This window comes from Nelumbo nucifera, chromosome 6 (assembly GCF_055504915.1).
Source record: "Nelumbo nucifera cultivar China Antique chromosome 6, China Antique-T2T, whole genome shotgun sequence".
Classification (NCBI taxonomy): domain Eukaryota; kingdom Viridiplantae; phylum Streptophyta; class Magnoliopsida; order Proteales; family Nelumbonaceae; genus Nelumbo; species Nelumbo nucifera.
In genome coordinates this window covers 805,667-822,500 of record NC_142654.1, presented here as the reverse complement: position 1 = coordinate 822,500, position 16,834 = coordinate 805,667, and the positions used below count along the sequence as shown (strand labels likewise).

General features: G+C 39.8%; 1 protein-coding gene across 2 annotated transcripts in view; it reads right to left on the bottom strand.

Annotated features, from left to right (window-relative positions):
* Window positions 1–16,494, bottom strand: part of LOC104609238 (putative sugar phosphate/phosphate translocator At3g17430) — a 37,842-nt gene extending 21,348 nt beyond the window's left edge. The window contains exons 1-3 of one of the 2 annotated variants that reach the window (XM_010275490.3): window positions 16,279–16,494; window positions 15,349–15,667; window positions 9,049–9,156 (exon numbers count right to left, since the gene is read on the bottom strand). In XM_010275490.3, coding sequence (XP_010273792.1) covers window positions 9,049–9,156; window positions 15,349–15,432 — 192 coding nt within the window. In that variant the 5' untranslated portion in view covers window positions 15,433–15,667; window positions 16,279–16,494. The remainder of the gene's footprint in view (window positions 1–9,048; window positions 9,157–15,348; window positions 15,668–16,278) is intronic. The other variant, XM_088889565.1, reaches the window with a different exon arrangement.
* Between the last annotated feature and the right edge of the window lie 340 nt (window positions 16,495–16,834).

Genomic DNA, 16,834 nt, shown 5'->3' with positions numbered 1-16,834 from the left:
AAAATTGGTTGAGATGATTTATCAAGTGCACTGAAGAATGAATAATAATATCTGCAATAGCGACAAGCATCTTGTTGCAAGTTGAAGGGTCTAAAAGGGCAAGGAAAAGGAAAGAACATGAATAGAACTACACAAGTACTGGAAATGAGACAAGAAGAGGACTTTGTAATTTAATAGTTAAAATATGGATAAGACATGTGGAACAGTGGAGAAAGACTGTAGCCAACAGAAAATAGTTGAAACTTGATTGAGCTGAGCTGAGAACATAAACACAGCATGGGCATGGACAAGCACACTTACAGCCAATGGGAGAGAGTAATACTTGTCAAATAAAAGAAAACAAGAAAATGTGTTTCATCAGTACCAAGATCAAAAGAGTTTTATTATTTTAAACAAGGCAAAGGAGTAAGAGTACAATCACCTAATAGCCAACAAAGTTAGATACAAGAACTCTATCTCTGAAAATTTGCTCTATGCATGGCAAGTGGTGGAACTACCTTACACCTACTAATATCTCCTGTTACATCTCATACATTTGGTTCTTTGGCCTCTTTGGATGCAGATGGGCACCCTCAGGGTCTTGGCAAGCCTCTTTGAGGAGTTTTTCTTCTCTCCATCCAAAAAAAGGTGGAAGATTATTTACAAATGCACAAAAGCTGCCTTCTTGTGAGTAGAACTGCAAATGAATTGAATTTAATCCGATCCAAATATTTTATCCAATTCATTTAGGTTGGATTCAGATATCCATTTAGCCATTAATTGATCTGAAAATATGATCTGTAATCAGATCAATTCAGATATTGCTTGATCCAATCTGATCCAATAATATACATATACATATAAAGACCAGTTTTTAGTATTTTTAGAAAAAGGACTCATGCAGCCATCTCCATATAGATGATGAGGCTTGGGTGATGATGATGAGGAGGAGGAGTATATAACTATGTATTTAGTGGGGAAGGATAAGAGAGCTTATCATCTGGTATCAAAGCATAGATTCCATGGCTAGCACAGGGATTTACCAATGGAGACTAAGGTGAATCAGATGGCGGCGGAGCTTCATAAAGTTAATACTGACCTGAAGGATATTAAAGAAACACTCTCAACAGTGATGTTCAAGATCAATAAATTGTCTCAGGCAAGCAGCAAGGAGAGTGGGCAATAAGGGTCAAGTTCCAATAGAAACCACCAATCTGGTTCAACGACTGGTAAGTCGATCAAGCTTGTTTTTTCCCTCTTTCAATGGCGATGATCCAATTTCATGGATCTTCCGTGCTGAGCGCTACTTTGGTTACAATGAGGTTTCCGGACCAAATAGAGTACCCCTGGCTTCTATCCACTTCAAAGGAGAGGCAGTGCTCTGGTATCAATGCTACCGCCACTCCCATCCCAGAATGACTTGGGCTGACCTTACCAAGGCTATCTCAGTGCGTTTTGGATCCACCGGTTTTGAGGACTACAATGAAAGCTTGTAAAAACTCCAGCAGATAGGAACAGTGCAGGAATACCAGGTGGAGATGGCGGCAGCGGGAAGTAAAGGCCATGCAGCCTGATATGGTGATGGCGGCAGCGGGGCTGGCCAGTTAATAAGAACTCAGGTGGAGCAATAGAGTTTGATGGGCTTCTGGGCAGGCCCTCTAATTCCCCAACTGGACCCAACCTTCCCTATAAGAAATTAAATTGGGCTCAGATGCAGGCAAGGAGAGAAAAGGGATTGCGTTATAATTGTGAGAAAAATTTGGGTTGGGACACCCTTGCAAGGCCCAACAGATCTTCTTACTCCAATCTGACAACCCTGATCCAAATGAGGACTCTAACCCAACCGAGGGCCCAAATAACATTGTTAGAGTTCAAGAAGTTGACACCCCAAGATTTCTCTCAAGGCCCTCACTAGACTACCCCCTTCTTGAACTATGAGGGTAAAAGGGTTGTTGTAAGTAGGGGTGTCAACAGTATCCAAAAATCTGATTTCGAACCTCATTAATATTGATAACACTATAAAATATTCAGTGTATTATCTGTCCGCCTGGGTTGAGATGATCCAAAGATGATGTTGAAGTTTGGAGCTTCTCACATTTAGCATTCCAATGGTTTGTTCTCTCTGCTCCCAGCCTCCTACTTTATCCTACATTTTAGTTACTTAGATAACCATACTATAAGCACCATATAATTACCACTTTTAATTGTTTTTTGGTAATAAATAAAAAAGACAATTTTATTAATAAAAAAGAGTACATCAAAAAAGGTGGCAAGAGATCACCAATACAAACATCTCCAAAATAAAGACGACAAACTAAACATCCCAAAAATCAGGAAAAAAAAACTTCTCAATTCTCATTCAAAAAAGATCAAAAAATCATTTCGAAGTGCTTAGAAACTCTTTCAAATTCTGGAAGAATGAGAATCTCAACCCATGATTCTTTTTCCACATAAGATGGCAATTTGATCTCTACATTAAGCCTTTTAATTGTTGGCCATAGAATCTACCTAATTGTTATTTGACAAACAGTAGAGAATCAGTCAACATAAAATAATGCAATGGCACTGTATGTACTTAAAGTAGTTTATCAATATTGAGCAAGCAAATACCAATGAAAAGTCCAACAGCTTTTGGAGTTGTTAGCTGTGTAACATGTGCGTAAACCACTAAAGGAAAGCAACTCTTGTTCCAAGACTAAGACACAGAACAGAAATAACATGAATTAAAAGTTCACCATCATCCGAAGGGGCTGGTAAGTTGATTCCTCCGGTGGTATCTCAGTGGGAGAAGTACAAAAAGTTTGATTTATCAGGGATTACAAGTAAGGATGGAACTGATGTAGATGAGGCCTCTGTTGAGGTGTTGCCAGAGGAAAGGGATGTGAAGAAAGGAAGTGTGGACTTGAAGACTCAGGTTGATAAAGAGGTGGAAATTGGCAAGTCTTTAGGCTTGTTTTTCCTAGGATGAGAAAGCTTTGCCAGGAGAGCTTTTGAACTGTTCAAAATGTTGAGTGGGCCGGTTTGTTTTGTTGAGTGGCCCGGTTTGTCTTTAGTTTGTTTTATTTGATTAGGAAGTTGTTGGGCCTTCGGCCCATTAGTTTTTTATTTTTTAAAAGTTGTGACTATTCAGTTTTAGTAGCCACCCTACTAAGGGCATCCTTGTAATATCTCATCTTTAAGTTAAATATAAATATAATGAGGGGCTGGCGGCTAGGGTTAACTTTTCTCATAACTCTAGTTGACCTCCTACTCTTTTCTTCTTCTCCTTCCTTCTCTACTGCTGAAATCTTCACCTTCCCCCTCTTTCTCTCACAAGAAGCTTGACTGAATCAGAAAATAGTGATTTCTACTTGGTATCAGAGCAGGTTGAAGGTTCTTGACATTGTTCTCTCATGCAGCCCTAGATCGGCCGACTGCATGGTGATTTAAGAGGCTGATCGAAGCTCTCAGGTAAGCCCAGTTTTTGGATTTTCTTGATGGATCTGTGTGCCTTGTAGCTGGTCTAGGGTTTCTCATCAGAATCAGGAAAAACTAGAGAAAGGGGAAGAGTCATGTTTTTGTTGGACTCTTCAATTTTGACCTAGGAAGTGGCGCCCTAGTTTTTTAGGGTTCCTTGGAGTTTTTTGTAAGGGGCGATTCAAGTCCCCCATGGTTTGGAGGCTTCTAGAGAGGGCGGTTGTCTTTTCTCTCTCTTCTCCCATCCCATAGAAAATGAATCTTTTGTGGAAAGAAAGCCCATGACACCAAGAAAGTGTTGTTGGTTCCAAAAAGTGTCTTGTTTGATCTTGCTGCAATTTTTAGTTATTTTCTTTACCTTTTTTGAGAAGCATGGAGGGCCATAGAGTTGAAAATAAGCCTGGGAGTGAAATGGGACCAGTGGGAGGGGGTGCTAGAGACCCCTTCGGGGCAGGAACCATTACTACAGTTAGGTTGGATGGTGCAAACTACTTGGAATGGTCACAATCTGCAAAGATGGCCATTGGGGCTCGTGGGAAATTAGGGTATATCACTGGTGAAGAGGTGAAATCCGAAACTAGCAACTCCCGGTGGGTGCAGGAAAATTATATGGTGACGACTTGGTTGTGTAATTCCATGTTGCCACATATAAGTAAAAATTTCTTATGGGCAAACACTGCTAAGGAAATATGGGATGGAGTTGCAGAAACCTATTCACAAAGGGAGAATGTTGCTAGGGCTTATCAATTGAGAAATCAGATTATTGCTACAAGGCAGGGAGATAGATCTGTTGCAGCCTATTTTTCAGCCCTTAAGACCCTGTGGCAGGAGATTGACCATTTGGAGACCTTTGATTGGGAAACCACCAAGGATGCAGCTACCTGTCAGAGACATTTAGAGAAGTATAGGGTGTTTGAATTCCTTGCTAGCCTTAACCCTGAGTATGATATTGCACGACAGCATCTTCTTTCTAGGGATAGTGTCACTCTCTCCCAAGCATATGCTTCTATGTAAGGGGAGGAGTGCAGGAGGGATGTGATGATAAAAACCCAAATTTCTGATCAGTCTGCCATGGTAAGTGCTGTGAAACCTAAACAAAGTGGCGGTGAAATCAAGAAGGAAGACAAAAGAGACTTGGTTTGTGACTACTGTAAGAAGCCTAAACATACGAGAGATACTTGCTGGAAGCTTCACCCACATCTTGTGCCGACTAGATTGAGAAATAAGAAGGGAAATGCGCACATGGAAGTTACCGATGACACTCCGGCCCCTCCTACTACAGCTACTTTGGAGTCTGTTGCAGCTGTTGCAGTAAGGGCCGAACTTGAGAGGTATGGGCTACTTCTGAACCAGCGGGATACAGCTAGTTCCAGTTCAGCCGCAAGCGGACAACAAGGTACAAGTGGCACTGGTGGAACTCACTCTACCTCCTTTGCTCACACAGGTAGTTCACACGTCACTGCACTTCAGGTAAGGAGGGACCTCCTTGGATTATAGATTCTAGAACCTCAGAGCACATGACCCATAGCTCCATTATTTTTTCCTCTTACCAGCTCTGTTCTGGCAGAGATAGGGTCTCCACTGCTGATGGATCCCATGTTCCTATTGCTGGGAAGGGATCTAATGATTCTATTTGTTTACCCTCTGTCCTTCATGTTCCCAGACTGAGCACAAATTTGTTATTTGTTAGTAGTTTGACTAAGAATTTGAACTGCTCAGTAATTTTTTCTCCTGGACGTTGTATTTTGCAGGATCTGGATTCAAAGAGGATGATTGGGAGTGGTCGTGAAGTGAATGGAATCTACCTCCTAGATGTTCCCCCTCATCAGAGTCATCAAGTTAACAGGGACAGTGAGTCAGATTATGCTTTGGCATAATCGTTTGGGCCATTTGTATTTTTCTTCTTTGAGTTCTTTGTTTCCAAAACTTTTTGAGTATGTTAGCCTGTCAAGTCTAGAGTGTGAAGGTTGTCAACTTGGAAAGCATTGTAGACATTCTTTTAAGCCTAGTAATAAAAGATGTTCTTCTTTTGATGTTATTCATTCGGATGTGTGGGGTCCTTACCATGTTCCTTCTATGGGAGGCTATCGCTATTTTCTCCTATTTGTGGATGATTTCTCTCGATACTCTTGGATTTACCTGATGAAATCCTGCGATGAAGTACCACCCTTGGTGCGGCAATTTCATCAAATGGTAGTGTTCAGATCTGACAATGCTAGGGAATATTTTGAAAGACATCTTGCCTCGTACTTGTTAGAATATGGTGTTGTCCATCAGAGCAGCTACTCCTATAGTCCACAACAGAATGGTGTTGCAGAAAGGAAGAACAAACACATTGTTGAGACCGCAAGAAGCATGATGATCACATCTACAGTTCCGGTTCGGTTTTGGGGTGATGCAGTTCTCATAGCAGTATATCTGATTAACAGGGTGCCTTCTCGTATACTTGGATTCAGCACTCCATTCAGCCTTCTTTTTCCTCAGGGGGAGATGTTTCATGTTCCTCTCAAGGTGTTTGGGTGTGTCTGCTTTGCACACATCCTTGGTCCTCACCGCTCGAAGCTTGATCCCAAGGCAAAGAAGTGTGTCTTCCTTGGATATGCAAAGAATCAGAAAGGGTACCGCTGCTATGATCCAATCTCTGGGAACCGATATGTTACCATGGATGTCACCTTTTTTGAATCCACGTACTTCTTCTCAAAGAATCCTTTTTAGGGAGAGTGTTTTGGGGAAGTAAGTTAGCAGTCTATCCCTCTCCCAGTTCCAGTCCCTGTGTCACTTCCTATGCTTGACCACCACCCGATGCCACATCCTTTGCGCTCTGTTTCTCAGCATTACTCACGACAGAGACTTCACAAGGCGGTTGATTCCACTACAGCAGAACTCACACCACTTCCTGTCGATCCCTTGGAGACTCCAGATTCGGCTGATATGGATTCAAGTATTCCTCTTGATCCCGCTACTATTTCAGTTCCCATTGATCCTACTAACTCTGTTACCGATAACCTTGATCTCCCTATTGCTCTTAGAAAAGGGAAGAGAAAATGTATTGCTCATTGTATTTCATAGTACTTATCCTACAGTGGACTTTCTCCTTCCTACCGTGCTTTTCTCTTTTCTCTTGATTCAGTGTCTATACCCAAAGGTGTTAGTGAGGCTCTCTCCAAACCTGAATGGAAGACAGCTATGCAGGAAGAGATGAAAACTTTGATTAAGAATCAAACATGGGACATTGTGGACCTACCAGAAGGCAATGAGACAGTTGGATGCAGATGGGTTTACACAGTAAAATATAAGGCAGATGGAAGTATAGAGAGGTACAAGGAAAGACTTGTCGCAAAAGGATACACACAGACCTATGGCATTGATTATTTAGAGACCTTTGTGCCAGTTGCAAATATGACCTCCGTTCGGATGCTCATTTCCCTTGCTGCCTCATACTCTTGGCCCTTGTTTCAACTGGATGCGAAGAATGCTTTCCTAAATGGGGATCTGCAAGAAGAAGTGTATATGGATCTTCCTACTGGTTTCTACAATGATACTAAAAAGGGAAAAGTATGCAGGTTTAAGAAGTCACTATATGGCTTGAAACAATCTCCCAGAGCATGGTTTGACAAATTCAGAAAGGCCTTGATTGATTTTGGCTACACTCAAACTCAATCCGATCACACTTTGTTTGTGAAGCGCACGGGATCTTTGGTGTCAGTCCTAATTATTTATGTGGATGATATTGTTGTCATTGGGAATGATCTGAGTGAGATTGATAGTCTGAAGAGGAACCTACATAAGGAATTTGAGATTAAGGATCTTGGAGAACTGAGATACTTCTTAGGCATCGAAGTTGCAAGTTCGAAACATGGAATTTTTATCTCTCAAAGGAAGTATGTCTTGGACCTTCTTCAAGAGACAAGGAAGCTTGGAACAAAGTCAATTAGCACCCCTATTGATTAAAACCATAAAATCAGTGCAACAGAAGGTGAACCAGTAAAGGACATTTGGAGATATCAGAGACTTGTGGGTCGGCTGCTATACTTGTGTATGACAAGACCAAACATCTCCTATGCAATGAGTGTAGTAAGTCAATACATGCATGCCCCACGAGCCCAGCATTGGGAGGCAGTTGATAGGATCCTTGCTTATCCGAAGGGACATCCAGGTAGAGGCATATTGTTTACTGATCATGGACAGTTGAAACTAGAGGCTTATACAGATGTCAATTGGGCAGGATGCCTTGATGACAGGAGATCAACTTCAGGAGTGTGCACTCTAGTTGGGGGGGTAACCTAGTCTCATGGAAGTGTAAGAAACAAACAGTGGTAGCAAGATCAAGTGTTGAAGCTGAATACAGGGCCATGGCGCATGGAGTTTCAGAACTTCTCTGGATCTGTTCTCTGTTAGAAGAAATTGGTGTACAGGCAGAAGAACCCATGATGCTATACTGTGATAACCAGGCAGCAATTAACATTGCCCATAACCCAGTCCAGCATGACCAAACTAAGCACATTGAAGTGGATAGACATTTTATCAGAGAAAGGGTAACTTCTGGAGAAGTCTGTCTTCCATACATTGCTTCTGATCTACAGCTCACTGGTGTTCTCACAAAGGGTGTTGCAAAGAACAAGCTAGAGCATGATCTACGCAAGTTGGGAATGTGTGACATTTACTCCCAACTTGAGGGGGAGTGTTGAGTGGGTCGGTTTGTTTTGTTGAGTGGCCCGGTTTGTCTTTAGTTTATTTTTATTTAATTAGGAAGTTGTTGGGCCTTCGGCCCATTAGTTTTTTTTTTTAAGTTGTGACTATTCAGTTTTAGTAGCCGCCCTACTAAGGGCATCCTTGTAATATCTCATCTTTAAGTTAAATATAAATATAATGAGGGACTGGCGGCTAGGGTTAACTTTTCTCATAACTCTAGTTGACCTCCTACTCTTTTCTTCTTCTCCTTCCTTCTCTACTGCTGAAATCTTCACCTTCCCCCTCTTTCTCTCACAAGAAGCTTGACTGAATCAGCAAATAGTGATTTCTACTCAAATGAAAGAGGTAGGAAGAGAATATGAGAAAGGCTTCTGAAGCCTTAGGGGAAGAAATCTGGGATGAGTATGGAGACCTAGAAGAGTTTGGTGAGGTGGAAGATAGATCTTTCCTAGTAGTCTTGTTTTGTTGGTGTTGTGGTTGTTGTGCAAGTGTAGCTTCTCTTTCTGTTTTCTTTTCTGTTTTGTTGATGTAGGGGAGTAGTAGGAGATGTTGTTGGGTTTGGGGGATGTTGTCTTAACACCTGCCTTTAGGTTGTATCCAGTTTTTCTTTTTAATAATTTTTTATTGTTACTTATCAAAAAAAGTTCAATATATATTTGCACATTCAGGATAACTTATTAATGTCTATTAGATACTGAATGGCAGGCATGTTTACGTAACACTACAATTTTTTTTAATGAACACCACAATTTTGGATGTTCATTTGGCTAAGTAACACCAAAATGATAGTTACAGAAGCTGGAGGAGAAAGATAAAAAGGAGCACAACACATGTTGGTGAGCATGTAATTGGCAACCTAGGTGCTAAGATGAAGAATGAAGATACCAAAAGCTAAAAGGAAAAGGAAAAAAAAAAACATACCTTAAGGACACGAACAAGAAAGAATGCTACCACACCAGAAAATCCCATATGAATCATGGTAAGTGTTATAGGGAAAGGAAAATTGAAGTATTTTGGAGATAAAACCCACTGCAAATGAATGAAAATAGACATAAATCAAAATCAAGTTTAGTACATAAATCAATATTATTCAGAGTGTAAACAAACTAATTATAGATTGAATACCACCTTCAGCAATAAATTCTATGACATGAAATATGTAGATGGAGAAAATTAAGTGAGATAAATCAATGCAAACTACAAAAAAGGCAGATATTTAAGACCACATAACAATCCTTACTTGTTTGAAACATGCATAGACTGTGGGCATTCTTCTTAAATTTTTATTTTGTTTATCTACTTCTCATCTGTATACTGTGGGCATTTTTTTGAAAGGTAAAAATAAAATTCATTAAAAGGAAAAAGGAAGAGGATATAAGCAACAAGCGGGCGTTAAGATAACACCCCAACAATAAAACGACAAAGCAGATATTACAAAACAGAAATAATAGAAAGCCCTGACAAGCTTAATCATCAACTTCAAAAGTTTTGTCATGCCTGTCCCCATCCTCATTCCACGCTACTCCACCTTCACTGAATGGCTAATGGAAATACAAAATACTAATTCAGTTTAAAACTTCTACCAATTAAACCTGTAAAATCAAATAATTTCCATAACAATAAAATCAAATCTGTGAGATGTGATAAACTAAGTTTCATTAATCTAATACATGCAGGTATGATCAAGATCTTCTGTTCCCTTATAGCCCACCATTATAAAATATCCTACAAAATTTTATTAAAAGTTTCCTTGATTTTATCTTTAATTCAGTCCTTGGAGAATCTGCAGTTGCAGATTCTGAAGTAGAAGGCTTTCTAGGTAAAATCACAGTTAAATAGCCCCAATAGACTTTCTCTCGCATCTAAACTATCTTTCTTGAGTAATTCCCCTAATTTACTAAGCCCACCAAGCACTTTTAGCATTAGCAGAGCATAGCTTTGGGCCAATCACAAATTTTCTATCATTTTTTGTTTCCTAGAAATCCAATTTCGCCTTGGTTTTCAATTTGAAGAACCATATGCACTTCAGGTCAATATTTTAAAACATTAAGGCATGAGGAAAGGAGTTAGGGTCTCCCAATGCATAGGGCCTAAGCCTTATGATATCCCATTATTTCAAGGAACAATCACGAACTGAAATGAGAAAAGTATAAAGCTATACAAAAAAGGACTATAGTTGTAAATGAGAAGAATGTATAGATGAACTACTCAGCATATAAACAACAATTACAAGGTAGTAAGAGCTTTCTTACAAGTCCTATGAAGCTCTTAGTGTAAAGCAAAATAGATATAAAACTGGAAATCTTAGAATTGATCTTCAACAAGTTCTTGTGATGAAAATCATACTTAAATGAATGCATTATGTTTTTTGGTGTGAACCGCCAGGTCAAGACTCGTAGCATTTCCCTCTTACATGCCTCACATTACCTTGAGTTTTCCATAAAATTATCTTTTCCAAATATTGATGATTGAGCACAAACAATTTTCTAATTTTGGAAGGTAATAATCACCTACAAGTTCAAGGTTTTTTCCAAGAAAATATAACCACAGTAGTGGTTTCTACTTCACATAAAAAGCCTATAACATGAAGAACTATTTTCAATACCCATTGTTCTTCAATGGAAAAAAAAATGTTCCATCATTTTCATGATGCCTTTGTTTCATCTTTCTTCACAGTGCAACCAAAACGAAGTGCATAAGGGTGAGGACTAAGAATATTTCTGTATGCTTGAAGGGAGCAAAAGGAGCATACAGCTAATTGAATGAGAACCACAGATAGCCAATGAATTTAGGAAGGACTTAGTGGTCTAGTGTGATGGTATGTTAGTGGAAAGGAGGACATGGGTGATTCTTCACAGGCTTTGGCCCAATGGGAGATACTGGAGTACTGTGTTATAGAAGCAAAGAAGAGGGGGAAGGGAGAGTTTCTAGGAGTTGGAGAGGTTTCAGGAACGCCATCCAGCTTTTGATCTACAGCAGTTTTCTGTTCCATAGAGGTTGGAAAGGAATATGCAAAGCTTCGAACCTTTTCAGAAGGGAAGTTAGATTTAAAGTTGGGAATGAGAGAAGGATCAGGTTTTGGTTGGATGCCTGGACAGGGGAGAATTCCCTTAAGGATATGTTTCCCACCCTGTTCAGTTTGGCTGAAGATAAAGAAGCAGTGGTAGTGGATTCATTTGTGATAAGGGATAATGCCCGTCCAAAGGGGGGAGACTCACTCTCACTAGAGCATCTTTGGCAAACCTACCCACCTACTACCTTTCTATTTTCAGCTTGCCAAACAAGATTGTCATTCAGTTGGAAAAGCTTCAGAGAAATTTCATTTGGGAGGGAGGTGGGGAAAGGGGCTCTCACCTTGTGAGTTGGGCTCAGGTCTACAAACCAAAGGAGGGAAGTGGGTTGGGAATTGGCCACTTGAAAGAAAGAAACACAGCTCTCCTCAGTAAATGGTTGTGGCGATTCCCCCTAGAATCAAGTGCTCTATGGACTGCTGTAATCACTAACAAATATGGGAAGCACGCCAACGGTTGGGATAGCAACCTTCACTTGAACCAGGTCAAAGACAATCACCCTTTGGGTATAACCTTGACTTACACTTTCTTTATCTCTTTTATTAGACATAAGAGGGTGATAGAATTAAGTTCTGGACTGATCTTTGGTGGGGGGCAATTCAACCTTGGCTAACTCCTTCCCTCGCCTTTTCAGCCTTATCACAAACCAAGAAGCTCTCATATCCCAGGTTTTACCCTCTTCCCCCCCCCCCCCCCCCCCCCCCCATCATTTCAACTGGAACCTAACCCTTAGGAGACCACTAAGGGACCTGGAACTTAGTGAAATCACTAACTTCTTGCACACCCTGAGAGAGGTATACCTCTCCCAAAATTCCCCTGACCTTCATGTCTGAACCCTTCACCCTTCTGGTAAGTTTTCAACCAAATCTTGCTTCAAGGCTTCAGTGAGGGAAGAACAAACCACTGATCAGTACCCCTGGTCCCCTACAAGAGAATTTGGTGCGCCCAATATCCCTTCCAGGGTCAGTTTTTTTTTTTTTTTTTTTTTGTGTGTGTGTGGGAGGCCAGCTTAAAGAAAATCAACACCTATGATCTCCTTCAGAAAAAGAACCATGGAAGATCTTATTTATCCCCTCGTGTCTGTTGCTTCTGCCTTAAAGCCAGGGAATCTACCAACCACATCCTACTTTACTGTGAGGAAAGTAAGAAACCAGAAAATTTTGGAACTTTTTCCTAACTTTGTTTGAGTACAGTTGGGTCTTCCCAGAATATGTGGTTGAATGTTTAGGACAATGGACAAGAAGGGGTTTAAGAAAAAGAGGGAAAACTTTGTGGCAATCAGTTGCACATGCTATATTTTGGAGCATTTGGGAAGAGAGGAATAATCGGGTGTTTAACAACAGAACAAAAAACTGTGAGGAGCTTATTTCTCTAATCTGTTATAGATGCTTCCTGTGGACTTCCAGCTCAGTTTATTTCAGAGGTGTCACATTTGCTGACCTCCAAAGAAATGCTATAAGCTTTCTTCACTCCAATCACATACACCTCAACACTTCCCGCAGTCTCAGATTTGCCGAGGAAGAGGAGACAACTCTGTACTTTGATGGGAATGCCTTCGGAAACCCAGGTGCAGCTGGTATTGGAGGTATAATTCGAAGAAGAGATGGTACTATCAGTTGGGCTTTTAGTGGACCAATTGGGATAGCTTCCTCAACAAAGGCTGAAGTCTTGGCAGCATTAACTGGCATCAGGATTGCAAGAGACCCAAATCTTACCATTAAGGCTCAATTTGGTAAGAGTATGAATACAAATATGTACAGTGCAAATATTCATAAAAAAATATATATGTACAGTGCAAATACATACAAAATATAAGGTTTTGCGCTTTACATATTTGTATTTGTACTCCTTCCAATTAAGCCTAAAGGAGATTCAGCCAACACCATTAACTGACTCACCAATCCTGATAGTGGAAATCGGGCCTTAGCTCACTACTTGGCTGAAGCGAGAGACGTCCTCTCCTCCTTGAATGCACATGTGGGCTGGATTCCAAGAGAGCTAAATTCTGAAGCTAACAATCTAGCTAAATCTGGAGCTCACAGGGAATTCTTATTCAGTGATAATTTTCTGCCTATGTCACTCTTTGAGTTTCTTGATCTGTGTACATCTCCTCATGTACCTTTCTCTTCATGAATAAAGTTAACTTTTTCTCGGAAAAAAAAAAAACAAGGGATAATGCTATTTGCTGGGCTCCAACCTTTAGAAGGGACTTAAATGATTGGGAGATTCAGCAGGTGGGGAATCTCTTGGTTTTGCTTCAGTCTCAGGTTTTGAATTTGCATTCCGAGGATTCTCTAGTGTGGAAAGGGAACAGAAGTGGGGAGTTTTCAGTTAAACCCTTCTACAATGCCATAAGGGGAGGCTTTGAAGCCCCCTTCCCAAGCCGGGCCATTTGGGGAACAGTGGCTCCCTCTAAAGTAAAGTTTTTTGTATGGGGGGCAGCTTTAGAGAAATGTCTCACCAGAGAGATGTTGGTAAGAAAAGGTTTTAACTGCAGTGACCTGAGGTGCAGTTTCTATGGTGGGGAAACAGAATCAGTAAACCATCTATTTTTACACTGCAATTTTGCCTCAGAGATCTGGAGCCACTTCTTAAGTAGTCTGAGGGTAAGCTGGTGTATACCAGCTTCAGTTAAAGCATGCCTGGAGGCTTGGCAGATCCGAGGGATGACTAAGAAAGGAAAGATTTGTTGGTCTTCTATTCCCTTAGCAATTATGTGGACGGTTTGGACAGAAAAGAACAGCAGGGTCTTTGATCTTAAATCCTCTACTGAAGCTGAAGTCATCAATTCGGCTTTAGGTTTTGTTAGAAGTTGGCTGTCTATACATAATGAATTTAAAGAGGTTACTCCTGATTGTAATTTTTTGAGGATGGCCTTTTCTTGAGGTCCTTCTGTTTTGGTGTGTATAGCTTCGCATTGTACAAAGGACCTTTTACATCAATACAATTATACTTTACCTTTGCTCAAAAAAAACATAGAGGTTGGAAAGCTTTAGTAGGGTGGGAAATGGGAATATGGTGGAAAGCTTTTCTTTTGTGGGCTGTTAGGTTGATAGATGTGAATGGAGAACTTTGGAATATTTTGTTTTGATTTTGGACCCTTTCTCTCTGGAAATAATGCATGTTGATAGGTTTCCATTGCATACATGAGGCTTTAGGACCTCTTTGTGGGATCTTAGGCACTGTGGTGTTTTATTTTTCCTATACCTTTATTCCATATGGTTACACATAGTACATTTTATGCCATTTTTTATTTTAATATTTATTACATTAAAAGAAATTTTCATTAAAATAAAAACAAGGAGAATACATTTCTTTAAATTTTAGCATGGCTTCATCACTGATCAAAAAAAATACTGGTCAGGGCAAACAATGAAATGAAATTAGGTCCAATTTCCAGATTCAGGCTAATATTCAAGGCTTAATATGCAAATGAGGCTGGGAGTTACCTGGATTTGAACAGAAAAGTAAGTTTAGGATGACCCCAAAAACTCTAGACCAAATTTGACAACATCCTATTCCAATTTTCTTTTCTTTTTTCTTTAACTTTTGTACTATGTGTGTCTGTGATGAGTAAATTGGCACAAGTAGAATGTTCTGAAAGAGCAAGGGGAAGACCAAAGAAAATGTGGGCTAAAGTGGTAAGAAATGATCCAATGATTTACAATTTGACGGAAAAGAGAAAGCATTAGTCTTAATAGAGCAAAATGTAGGAAAATACTCGGGGTTAAGGCTGAGTTTAGTTGAATGGTTGTGAGAAAAAGATTTACAAGTAACACCCATGTACAGCGAGAATTATATAAGAAAGGATCCCAACAAAAGAAAATAGTTGAAACTACTCACAATCTATGCACAAAAACAAAATTCGGAGGTTCACAATTTCTTGGATAGACAGTTGTGAGTATAAGAATGATATCTAATAAAGTAAGGCAGAAAAAGAAATGATATTCCTTTGTCCCAAGCCACTAATACCCTAAGAATGATTTTACAACAGCCAGAACCCTTTGGTAGATGGATGTTGATCAATATGGATCCAATGTTAATGGTGATAAATTCAGAAAATCAACACCAACCAAAAAAGCATGCAAGCTACAAGGATATACACAACCACAACAAAATGAAAAGAATAAAAAACATTTAGGTGCATTACCTTGTTGTACAAAATAACACCTGATGAGAGCAATATATACACCAGCAGGTAAAGGTAGGTTAACAGTAGCGACTTTCCAATCATTGTAACAGCTTTTTACTTCAAAAGACGATCCTCTTCTATCAATTTCTATCTTGCAAATAATATGAAAACCTAAAACTTCCACTTAAAACCAGGAACACAAGGATCCTACACATTTTTCACAAGAAATATAGTCCAAGCTATCTAAACTCGCAATTGAAACCCATCTCGTCAGCCATCGGAGAATCAACTTTCCCATTTAAATTTGTTGAATTTCTGAAATGTCCAAAGCTATGACCTGGAAAAAAATTAAAAAGAAAGGAGTAAAAATCCAGGCAAGCCCAGAATGATACAGTAATGCAATTTTATGAGTAGCCCATTTTACTAATTGAAAAGAAAGCGAGTGTGCATTAGAAGTAACGGCCTAAACTGAGGCCAGATCATGCACTGTGACAGATGAAACAACTTCTGCAGAACATATAGACCCACTCTCTGACTCTCACATCACTTGAATGGTTTCATTTCAGGGTGTTAAGAAAAACAAGAAATACAGAAAAGATTTCACCTCCAATATTGCATTAACAATCAGGAATAGAACCCTTTAAGATGGTGCAATTGTGTTCAAAAAACAAAGTTCAAAAGAAATTTTCAGGTAGCAAAATACACAATTAGAATATGGGTTTTCAATTTTTGCCAAACGTTTTCAAGATTTCAGGGTTTTCTTGCCAATCTTGAGAGATTAGCATGAAATCCCATGATGACAGGCTATAAATCTGAAAGACTCAGTTGGTAGATCTGGATTCCTGGTGTGTAGAAATCGTATAGGGCCCTTATGTCAATGTCGATGGGATCGTCGGTTAAGTTGGATCTGGAGATTTAAAGTGACAGGCATGGTGAGAGAGAAGTTACCTCGAATGGGTGGTTAGCCGTTCTGAATAGCTTGATAATGGCAGCAGTGAAGAAACAGGGCAACGAAGAAATACAGATCTTTGCTTGGTTGCAATTTACGCAGAGACCCAGACAGTGCTGATATACAATAAAGAAATGGAGAAAGACCGAATAATGTTGCTCCCTGTTAATACTTGTTGCGAGTTTATTGAAGAGTCTCAAGACTTTGAGCTTAGGAGAGTAGCTTCGGGGAGTGCTACCATAACGCTCCTTGATGACACGTTGATAGACATCTGCTAAAAGACAAAAACTTGTTACATGCAAAAAGATTAACTAATCAGTAAAGCAACCGGTCGTATTTTTTATGTAGTATAAGACCTCTATGAATTCGGCTTCAGTCAGGCCCGTTCGAATAATCTTTATGGCCTTACATTGGGAATATCTCCTCATGATATAAGGTACGAAAATATTCACAATGTAAGGCTGTTCGAACGGCCCCTGCACTTACTGAAGCCGAAATTACACTCGGGCGGGTTGGGTTGAGTTTGATTTGGATTGGGTGAAAAATTGTCACCCC